Source organism: Podarcis muralis, chromosome 9 (genome assembly GCF_964188315.1).
Source record: "Podarcis muralis chromosome 9, rPodMur119.hap1.1, whole genome shotgun sequence".
Taxonomy (NCBI): Eukaryota; Metazoa; Chordata; class Lepidosauria; order Squamata; family Lacertidae; genus Podarcis; species Podarcis muralis.
In genome coordinates this window covers 467,142-478,233 of record NC_135663.1, presented here as the reverse complement: position 1 = coordinate 478,233, position 11,092 = coordinate 467,142, and the positions used below count along the sequence as shown (strand labels likewise).

General features: G+C 49.5%; 1 protein-coding gene across 1 annotated transcript; it reads left to right on the top strand.

Annotated features, from left to right (window-relative positions):
- The first annotated feature begins 637 nt into the window (after nt 1-637).
- On the top strand, nt 638-8,272 carry INO80B (INO80 complex subunit B). Its single transcript, XM_028744602.2, has 5 exons — nt 638-779; nt 2,020-2,206; nt 3,324-3,442; nt 4,866-5,011; nt 7,202-8,272. The coding sequence occupies exons 1-5, from the start codon at nt 722-724 to the stop codon at nt 7,664-7,666; spliced, it is 975 nt and encodes a 324-aa protein (XP_028600435.1). The 5' UTR covers nt 638-721; the 3' UTR covers nt 7,667-8,272.
- Nucleotides 8,273-11,092: the final 2,820 nt, after the last annotated feature.

Sequence of the window (11,092 nt, the reverse complement as noted above, 5' to 3'; positions counted from 1 at the left end):
GGGGTCAGACTAGATGATCATCGCGTCCCTTCCAACTCTCCCATTCATTGGGTTTTTTTCAGCAGAGGTTTCTGGGCTGTCTGTCATGGCTTCTTCGGCTGCGCCCAAAAGAGCCATATTTTATTTTTTAAAATAATTTTTATTAATTTCTTTTTTATAAGACAGTATTTCCATCAGTACAATAACTAACAAATATACGCTTTGCTCTGCCGAGCTTGTGACTTCCCTCCATCCTTTCGACAGGTTTTCAAGTCTTTCTATTGCACTTTAAATCTTCAACTTCTGACCCTTATGTCCTTATAGTCAACTCTGTCTCTTTGGTCTAGATTTTTTTTTAAAAAAATATATTGTTACAGGATTTATTTCAGTCCCGCTAATGAAAAAAGAGCCATCTTTTAAAAGGGCATAGGATGTGCGGTACATAAATTTAATAAATTAATAGCAAATTAATAATGGCACGGGGTTGGACTAGATGACCCTTGGGTCCCTTTCCCACTGCAGTTTTTGAGTCTATAGGATTTTAAGCACCAAACGAACCCGGAGGTTAGCGACCCTGCGCGAGTCTGCATTACTAAGTCTGTGACTGAGTCTGCCTATGGCGTGACGTCACTCTGGCCGCGCCAGCTGTGGACGGAAGTGCGTCAGCAGCGCGCGCGGGGGCCTTGTCCGTCCGCAATTGCGTCCCCCCGGGAAGCGGCCGCGTCTTTGGCGGGCCGGCTCGATGAGTCAGTCGTGGCGGAGGGCGGAGGCCGGAGCCCGGATGGAAGGCGCCGCGCGGGGTGAGTAGCCGAGCGAGGCCGGGGCGGGAGGCGCTTCTCCCCGAGGCCTCCGGGTCGGCCTGGGCCTGGTCGCCTTTCCTCCCGGGAGCCCCGAGGGGCGGGCCTGGCTCTCGTCCTCACAACAGCCCCGCGAGGTAGGGCGGGCCCGCGTCATTTGAACCCCGGTCTCTCCCAGCTCCTAGGCCAGGCAGAGATGCTCGGGACTACAATTCCCATCATCCCTAGCTCACAGGACCAGTGGTCAGGGATGATGGGAATTGTAGTCCCAAACAACTGGAGGGCTGGAATTTGCCTCTGCCTGTTCTAGGCCTTTGTTGTCCTTTATTAAATGTATAAGTCACTTTTTCGCCACGGGAACTCAAAGCAACTTGCAAAATGATTTGACAAACAAACAAGCGTGCATTATCATCATGAATTGAATTGAAATACTTTATTGTCACTTGTACAACTTGTATACAGTGGTACCTCGGGTTACAGACGCTTCAGGTTACAGACTCCGCTAACCCAAAAATAATACCTCGGGTTAAGAACTTTGCTTCAGGATGAGAACAGAAATTGCGTGGCAGCAGGAGGCCCCATTAGCTAAAGTGGTGCTTCAGGTTAAGAACAGTTTCAGGTTAAGAACGGACCTCTGGAACGAATTAAGTTCTTAACCCGAGGTACCACTGTGTACTGAAATACTTTATTGTCACTTGTACAACTTGTATAGAGTGAGATCACACCAGCACCCCCCACTCAGCTCTCTTAGTCTTAATTCCCCTCGTTTACTGACACACACACACACCAAACCCCAAAGTCAGCTGCCCCGTTGTTAGCTTTCCATTCAGCAGCCTAACAGCCCACGGATAGAAGCTGTTCTTTACCCTGTATTTATCCAAAATCATCACCATCATTTTCTTTGTATGCCGCCTTTCCATAGTTAAAATAATGCTCAAGGTGGTTTACAACATGACAAGATTTAAATAATTACCAGTGTAACAAAAATCAGAAACAATAAATAAACACATCAAAAAGTACACAGCCAAATGGAAAACAATTTCCACATATATCATAATGCATGCAGACATGAAAACCAAGAAAGAGGGGGGAACACATTTCAACCGCTCACCCGCCCTAAAAGGCTGCGGAGAATTAAAAGCCAAAGGCTTGGTTAAAAAGAGAGGTTGTTGGACTGGGAAGCTGCTGAGCTGACTGCTATGGTGTTCTGCTTGCTTTCTCCGCCCCGCCCCCCCCCCGGCAGGAGATGAGGATGAGTCCAGCAACCATGGATCCCACAAGAAGAAGCACAAGAAGCATAAGAAGAAGCACAAGAAGAGGCATCACCGCGAGGAGGCGGGCCTGCCGCCAGTGGAGCCTCTGGCCGCCCTGCCGAAGCCGCAGCTGAAGCTCAAGATCAAGCTGGGAGGACAGATCCTGGGCACTAAGAGGCATGTGGCAGGATCTCCAGAATTTAACTTTTTCCACAAAATCTAGGCCCGTTTTTTCTTGTAATAGTTTTATTTCTTCATTATCCAGATTTTTCTCAATTACTTTGGTTTTGCTCTTGTCTAATTTGAATCCTGCTACCTGACCAGCGCGGGTGGTGCTGTGGGTTAAACCACAGAGCCGAGGACTTGCCGATTGGAAGGTCGGCGGTTCGAATCCCCGCAATGACGGGGTGAGCTCCCGTTGCTCGGTCCCTGCTCCTGCCAACCTAGCAGTTCGAAAGCACGTCAAAGTGCAAGTAGATAAATAGGTACCGCTCTGGTGGGAAGGTAAACGACGTTTCCATGCGCTGCTCTGGTTCGCGTGGCCACATGACCACATGACTGGCCACATGACTACATGACTGGCCACATGACCCGGAAGCTGTACGCCGGCTCCCTCGGCCAATAAAGCGAGAGGAGTGCCACAATCCCAGAGCCGGCCACGACTGGACCTAATGGTCAGGGCTCCCTTTACCTTTACCTTTTTACCTGACCAAACTCTTGCATCAGCTCCAGTGCTTTGACTGCACTGGAGTCTGGCTCTTGTAATGTCAGAACTAGATCATCAGCAAAGGCTTTTAATTTATATTGTTTCGAACCTACTGTAATACCTTTGACTTGTTCATCCTTTCTAATCATACTTAGCAAGACCTCCAGGACTGAAAGAAACAGCAGAGGGGAAAGTGGGCACCCTTGCCTGGTTCCCTTCTCAATTCTAATTTCCGCTGAAACCTTTGGATTTATTTCTTTGAGTTGTAGGCAAACCACTGGCATACGTGCATGTCATATCTAACATATATGTAAAATCTAAGCCATTCAGACGTATGACTCCAAGCAATGTTGAAACCACCTTTGCCACACAGCTTAAATGAGAGTACTTTGCCCTGTTTCTAGAAAATGCTCAAACCTCTCAGAGGGAGGAGGGACTTAGCCCAGTTCTGCACTCCAGGTTTTTCTGATCCGTAACTGCTTTGCCCCCTCCCTACCACCCATTCCCCCATCAGAGCTGGGTTTGGCTAATCTCGGGGTCCTCCAGTTTATTGGGATGAATTCATTGGCTTCCTCTTTGTCTTCCCAGTGTGCCAACCTTCACCGTCATTCCCGAGAGGCCGCGCTCTCCCTCCCCACTGATGGTTGTGGATGATGAGGATGAGCCGATGGAAGGGGTGCCCATTGAACAATATCGCGCATGGCTGGGTAAGTGAGTGATGCTTTTCCTGGGGAAGCCACAGCTGGAGGGAGCTCCTGGAGTTCTTCTAGATTTGCTGGTGTATAGAAGTGTGGTTTCTTTCTCTACGTTAGCTAGTTCAGCTGTAGGGCCACTTATTTAGTGAGGTGACAAGGCTGTGCTGCAATATGGTCCCCAAAAGAGGATAGGAAGGTTAGCTGCCTGATTACGACGGATTGGTCATAGCCATAAACACAGTGAGAGTATGAAACCACTTTTAACTTGCAAAAGAGCAAGGCAATTGTCCACTCACTCATGGTAAGTTTCCTTCTGTTACTTTATGGTCCCAGTGTGTTCGTTACTTGCTTCCAAAATGAACTGAAACGTCATCTTGTGCTTGCCTGTAAGACTGCAGAAAATGTTCTGCTCTCATTAACGGTAGCTTCATTCTTTAGGAGTATTTACTCGCTCTACGTGGGGCTGCCCTTGAGACTGACCCAGAAACTCCAGCGGGTGCAGAATGCCGTGGTGAAACTCCTTATGGGGTCCTCGCTGTGGGATCACATTCACCTGGTGCTATACCAGCTGCACTGGCTCCCGGTGGAGTACAGGATCAGGTTCAAGGTGCTGGTTTTAACCTTTAAAATCCTATACGGCCTAGGACCCTCGTACCTACGGGACCGCATCTCCTGGTATGCCCCACGGAGGACCTTAAGGTCCATAAATAGCAACACTCTAGATGTCCCAGGTCGCAAGGTGGTTAGATTGGTCTCAGCTAGTGCCAGGGCTTTTTCAGCCATGGCCCCTATCTGGTGGAACACTTTGTCACAAGAGACTAGGGCCCTGCGGGACTTGACATCTTTCCGCAGGGCCTGCAAGACAGAGCTGTTCCGCCTAGCCTTTGGCCAAGGCACAGTCTGACCCCCTCTCTCCTTCTGTAATCCTCATAGAACTCTAGCCCAATGGTTGCCATTAATTTGATTGATTTTAGAATGTATTTTAATTGACTATGTGATTTTATGTACACTGTGCTATTTTTATTATTATTATTATTATTATTATTATTATTATTATTATTATTATTACCCTTCCTACTAACCAAATTTCCCAATGTGGCTTAAACTTTTATAACAAAAGAAAACAGGCAGTGATACAATAGTCAGTAAAACGGGGCAAAGGTGCATAAAAGTTCCCCATCCCAACGTTCTCTGGTGTTGCAGCAAATGCCGTTCTTCAGCTGAATCCCCTGGCTGTTGAAGCAGCTGGCTGTCAGTCCCACAAAGGCTGGGCTGTCCTTCCTGGGCACCTGGTACTGCCCTCCCTTGCAGCCCTGGTGGTAGATACGGGAGGGGCAGGTGGAGCAGTGATATAAGATGCCTCCCCCCCCCCCCCCCCCGTTCTCCAATGTTGCAACTCAAAGTTAAGGCAACCATTTCTTGCACACAAACGCAGATGAGGACAGTAATCTGGAGCCGTCTCCCCTGCCGGAACTCGATACTGAGGAGCAGCGCTGGCTGGATGCCCTGGAGCGCGGGGAGCTGGATGACAACGGGGAGCTCAAGAAGGAGGTGGACGAATCCCTGCTCACAGCCCGGCAGGTAAGGAGGAGGAAGCTGTTATGGCAGCCCTCGCTGGGGAGCACAGACGGGGCAGGGGAAGCTGAGGAAGGCTTTGGTGCTCTGCTACGTGGTGCCTGGGAGGCCCCGAAGGACTCTGGGGCAGCTTAAACTGATGGAATACTTGATCCAGAAGGAAAACGGGGCCAGACCAAACAGCAGTAGCCATGACCTTGATCTGTCTTGAAAGTGAGAGTTCTTACGGTCTTTCCATTAGGAGTGAGAGGGTTCAGCCTCCAAAACAGGTTTGCTTCCACTGTGGCTCCCTGCCTGCCTGGGAGGTGGGGCTTCTAGTTTCAGTCTGTCAGGGACTGATGCTTCTGCAGGGGGTGGGAGCAGGGATTTGTTCTTGCTCTCCCTCCTTATAGGCAGCCCCATCCCAGCACTAGTGTCTAATAATAAAAATAATAAAAGAAATTTTATTTATACCCCGTCCTCCCCAGCCAATACTGGGCTCAGGGCGGATAACACCAGGTAAAAACAATTGATCAAAATACAACTTAAAAACAAACAAGATTAAGTACATGATTAAAATGCAGCCTCATTTCAGTAGAAACTCAAATCAAAAACTTTTTGGGGGGATAAAAACGTCAAGTCTTCACCAAGACCAACTATCCAGACTGGTTCTACGTGGGCCAGAAAAAAGCCAGGGAAGTCCCCAAATAGGAGTTCCATCACAGAAGGAGAAAGGAAAGAGGAAAGAGGGGGAGGCGATCAAGTTGATTCCAAGCCAAAGGCCAGGCGGAACAACTCTGTCTTACAGGCCCTGCGGAAAGATCCTGCAGGGCCCTGGTCTCATGAGACAGAGCGTTCCACCAGGCTGGGGCCAGTGTTGAAAAGGCCCCGGCTCTGGTTGAGGCTAATCTGACTTCCTTAGGGCCCGGGACCCTATTGCTATTTATGGACCTTAAGGCCCTCTGTGGGGCATATCAGGAGAGGTGGTCCCGTAAGCACCTAAGAAAAGCCTGCAGGGTCAGGCCAGAGCCCTTCTAGTCCAGCATTGTGTTCTCATGACGGCGATGCTCTACTTCCATGGTGGGAGGCAGGAAGACTTCTGAATCCTGGCTGCCAGAAACCACAGGAGGGGAGAAATGCTCTTGGCCTCGGGTCCTGCTGGCTGGTGTCCCACAAGAAACCCTTCAGCCATAATAATAATGATGATGATGGAGAAGATGGGTCCCCACTGGCCTGATCCAGCATGCTCTCTGTTTTGTCATCATCATCATAATAATAATTTATTATTTGTACCCCGCCCATCTGGCTGAGTTTCCCCAGCCACTCTGGGCGGCTACCAACAAAGATGAAAAATACATTAAAATGTCACACATTAAAAATTTCCCTGAACAGGGCTGCCTTCAGATATCTTCTGAATGCCAGGTAGTTGTTTATCTCTTTGACATCTGATGGGAGGGCATTCCACAGGGCGGGGGCCACTACCGAGAAGGCCCTCTGCCTGGTTCCCTGTGGCTTTGCTTCTCGTAGCGAGGGAACCGCCAGAAGGCCCTCGGAGCTGGACCTCAGTGTCCGGGCAGAATGATGGGAGACGCTCCTTCAGGTATACTGGGCCTTTGAGGCCATTTAGGGCTTTCAAGGTCAGCACCAACACTTTGAATTGTGCTTGGAAACGTACTGGGAGCCAATGTAGGTCTTTCAAGACCGGTGTTATGTGGTCTCGGCAGCCGCCCCCAGTCCCCAGACTAGCTGCCACATTCTGGATTAATTGCAATTACTGGGTCACCTTCAAAGGTAGCGTCACGGAGAGCGCATTGCAGTAGTCCAAGCGGGAGATGACCAGAGCATGCACCACTCTGGCCAGACAGTCTGCGGACAGGGAGGGTCTCAGCCTGCGTACCAGATGGAGCTGGTGGACAGCTGCCTGGACACAGAACTGACCTGCACCTCCATGGACAGCTGCGAGTCCAAAATGACTCCCAGGCTGCGCACCTGGTCCTTCAGGGACACAGTTGCCCCATTCAGGACCAGGGAGTCCTCCACACCAGCCCATCCCCTGTACCCCAAAAACAGTACTTTTGTCCTCTCAGGATTCAACCTCATCCATTGATGCAATAAAATCTCTGTGACCCCCGGTAGTTGCCGCTGGGCCTTGCTGGCTGCCAGCCTCTTCACTGGTCCTGCACGCTCTCTTTTGTTCTCTCTTTCCCTGCCCTCCAGAAAGCCCTCCTGCACAAGCAACAGAGCCAGCCGCTGCTGGAGCTTCCGATGGGCTACAAGGCCAAGGAGCTGACGGAGGAGATGCTGGTGAAGCGAGAGGAGCGCGCTCGCAAGCGGCGCCTCCAGGCAGCCAAGAAGGCGGAGGAGAACAAGAACCAGACCATTGAGCGCCTCACCAAGACCAGCAAGGCCAAGGTGAAGACTCTGCGGGAGCGCAAGGCCAAAGCGGCCGCCGCCCCGATGGTCTCCTACCGCAACGCTGCCGACGGGATCACGGTCTCTTTCCCTCTGGGGGTCTCCGCGCCTCTGCTGCCCTCCCTGCCGCCTGCCGTGCCTCTGCCCACCCCCTGCGGAGTCGGGGGGTGTCCCAACCTCAAGCGGTACTCCTGCTCCCTCACTGGGGTGCCGCTCTGCAGCCTGGCCTGCTACAAGAAGAACTTGCTGCTCCAGCAGGTGGCAGCCTAAGCGCCACCATCCGTGCCAGAGGAGGACCACCTTGGTCGCCTGGAACTCCTCTAGGAATGCCACCTCTGTGATCCAAAGGAGGATGCGGAAGACCTTCACCCCCAGCCCTGATGTGGAGATGGCCTTGGGCAGGCTGTTTTGATGGTCCTGAACATGCTTGTCTCTCTGTAGTGGACAGACATGGGTGTCGCGGCCTTTGCTGACTGGGCTGGCAAAGTGACGGAGGGTGGCAAGGCAACTGGCCCTGTGGCAGCAAGAGACAAGTGCCTCTCTCATGTGGGACCCAGCGGAGACTGCACTCCTGGCAGCTGCTCTTGACTGAGAAGACGTAGCATCGCTCCCTTTGCAGCTACTGTGGTGGCACAGGAAATAGACATGGGCAGGAGGCGACCTCAGTAGTCTTGCCCTGGATCTATGGGGAAGGAGAAAAAACCCTTCCCAGTTGTAAAACGGAGCCTCTCTTTTCTTTTCCCGCCTGGAAGGAACCAGGTATTTGATCTCGGGTTCCTTGCCCAGATCTACTTTGCCCTAGAGAAACATGGTTCCACTGGTGATTTATTTATTTATTGTAATAAAAGACACAGCAAAGATAAAAGATATCCAGAAGTGAATAAGGTTGGTCTCATTATTTGCTTGTTTTTTCATCCCTTCCTTTAACAGTGAGCTCTAGAGGTGCTAGTGGTGGGGGCAGCCAGACCGGGGGGGGGGGGGGAGACACTGGTGTGGTTTTCACAAACCATTTTAGAAAGGACTGCTGCAGGGATGCCATGTCTCTCGTCTCCCCTTCTCATGTTAGGTCATGTAACTAAGTGCACAGTCTATTTAGAGCCAAGCACGGAGGTCCAGGCAGCAAATCTGGGAAGAAGCAGTGAAATCCGTCTCTCTCAGGAATCTGGTTGGCTATTGTGAGAAGAAAATACTGTATTCAACAAGCCCTTGGCCTGATCCAGCTGCAAGGTTCTTATATTCCAACGGACTGTGTATACATTTAATAATAATAATAATAATAATAATAATAATAATAATAATAATAAAAAATAATAGCAGCAGCGGGGCAAAATGGAAAGAGGTGTGTTAGAAGGCAACCAAATTTCAAACTACCTGTCTTGGGATGTGCTCACCTGCATCTTTCTAGCACAACAACTAACACACATTACAGACCTACACAACTGATGGCAGAGACACCCACCTTGAGTGTGCAGTTCACGCAGTGTCCCTCAATGACCCAACTCCAAAATTTGCTTAGATTTTAAGCACTACTGTGAGAGTCTGAAGTAGATAATACTTTAAAATGCACTCCTTAAACCACAATAAAGTAACCAGTCTGCCTGGCAGCATGAACTAATAACCACATGTCACGTGAACTGGGTAATAGCACATTTTAATAGAAATTGTTAATAGGTTTAATTTTGTGTTTGCAAAATGAATGATTCTGTCCTTCAGTTTTCAAGACACACTGCTCTTTATTGTTGTCTATCCTTAACATACACTTCAAGGCTTCAAAGCACGCACATTTCAGTAATCCTTGTGATAGCCCGTTTAAGGCAGACCAGTATTACAGTGATTGTTAATACTGATGTTACTGTTTTTGCATTGTATTTTCCGCTGTGTAATGACCAAGCTATGCTTCAAAAGGTGGCCTATGTACAAAATGTTCTTGATAATTAAATACCCAAGGCCATGTTTACACTTCCGTGGCACGGTGACCAATGCTCTTTGCCAAGAAAAGCTGAATTTGAAAGTGCTTTGGCAGTCACAGGAATTACACAGAATGATGTCACCCCGAGTGGCGCTTGAAGGCCAAACGGCTTAAACCATCGCTGTAACAAAATGAGCCCACTGCTTTTGTTTCTTGGATTGCTGACAGTTTGTCGTCGCTGTCTAAGTTGGCAGGGCAATCTTTGCAGATACAGTGGTACCTCGGGTTAAGTACTTAATTCGTTCTGGAGGTCCGTACTTAACCTGAAACTGATTTTAACCTGAAGCACTATTTCTGGGTTAGCAGAAGCGTATGTAACCCGAGGTACCACTGTCTGCTTTGTAGATCCAAAACAAAAACCCTTCTGCACCGCCATAGGTTGCCCGCTCGCCAGCTGCATTCCTGCTGAGACACTTTCCGACCTGCCTGAGGCATTGCATCCCAAGTGAGGATGAGGAGGTCCCAGGAAGGAGGGAAAGAACTTAAAATAATGAAGACTTCCTGTATCATCATCTTCAATTATTTCCTTCGACACGATGCAAAGGAGCCGACATGCTCCATCCCTCTTTCGGGGCAATTCTGTGCAGATGCCAGGCTGCTGTGATGGAGTCCCAGGCGGTTTTGGGCACAGGAGCAGCTCAGCCCCCCTCCCACTACCCTTGCGGTGCTCAGACCCAGTGCTGGATTTACTTATAAGCTAAACACGCGGGTGGCGCTGTGGGTAAAAGCCTCAGCGCCTAGGGCTTGCCGATTGAAAGGTCAGTGGTTCGAATCCCCGCAGTGGGGTGTGCTCCCGTTCAGTCCCAGCGCCTGCCAACCTAGCAGTTCGAAAGCACCCCCGGGTGCAAGTAGATAAATAGGGGCCACTTACTGGCGGGAAGGTAAACGGCGTTTCCGTGTGCTGCGCTGGCTCGCCAGATGCAGCTTTGTCACGCTGGCCACGTGACCCGGAAGTGTCTCCGGACAGCGCTGGCCCCTGGCCTCTTAAGTGAGATGGGCACACAACCCCAGAGTCTGTCAAGACTGGCCCGTACGGGCAGGGGTACCTTTACCTTTTACCTTAAACAAGCTATAGCTTAGGGCCCCACTCTCTTGGGGGGCCCCAAAAAATTCTTAATTGTATTTCACTATTAATATACGTAATTGTATTACAGCTCAACAATTTGATAAAATACATATTTTGTTATGTGCAAATGGCTTGAGATACCTATTAGGTCTATAAATGACCATATAGCATCTATTCTACACAAAAAACAGTGACAATTTGTTGACAAAGGACAGCTGGACATATCAGGCCCCATTACCTTCAGGAGCTGAGGGTCTCATCAAACCTAAACCTGGCCCTGCTCAGACCCCAGACATGGGCCGGCGGAAGGAAACCAGGCAGAGGGCCTTCTCAGTGGTGGCACCCGCCCTGTGGAACACCCTCCCACCAGATGTCAAAGAAATAAACTGACTTTTTTTTATAAGACATCTGAAAGCAGTTTTTAATGTTTAATGCTGTATTTTGTTTTTAATATTTGGTGGGAAGCTGCCCAGAGTGGCTGGGGAAACCCAGCCAGTTGAGCGGAGTAGAAATAATAAATTATTATAATGATGATGAGACAGGGAGAAATACTTTTGTCACTCCGCCTTCCCCATGCATCATTTTATACAGTTCTGTCATGTCACCACTTGCATTTTCTCCCAGGGAGCTTTTAATATTTGATGAATTATTATATTTTAAT

Coding starts and splice junctions, on each gene's coding strand:
- INO80B (XM_028744602.2), top strand. CDS start 722: ATGAGTCAGTCGTGGCGGAGGGCGGAGGCCGGAGCCCGGATGGAAGGC. Junction 2,207..3,323: donor CAGATCCTGGGCACTAAGAG/GCATGTGGCAGG, acceptor TTGTCTTCCCAG/TGTGCCAACCTTCACCGTCA. Junction 3,443..4,865: donor ACAATATCGCGCATGGCTGG/GTAAGTGAGTGA, acceptor ACACAAACGCAG/ATGAGGACAGTAATCTGGAG.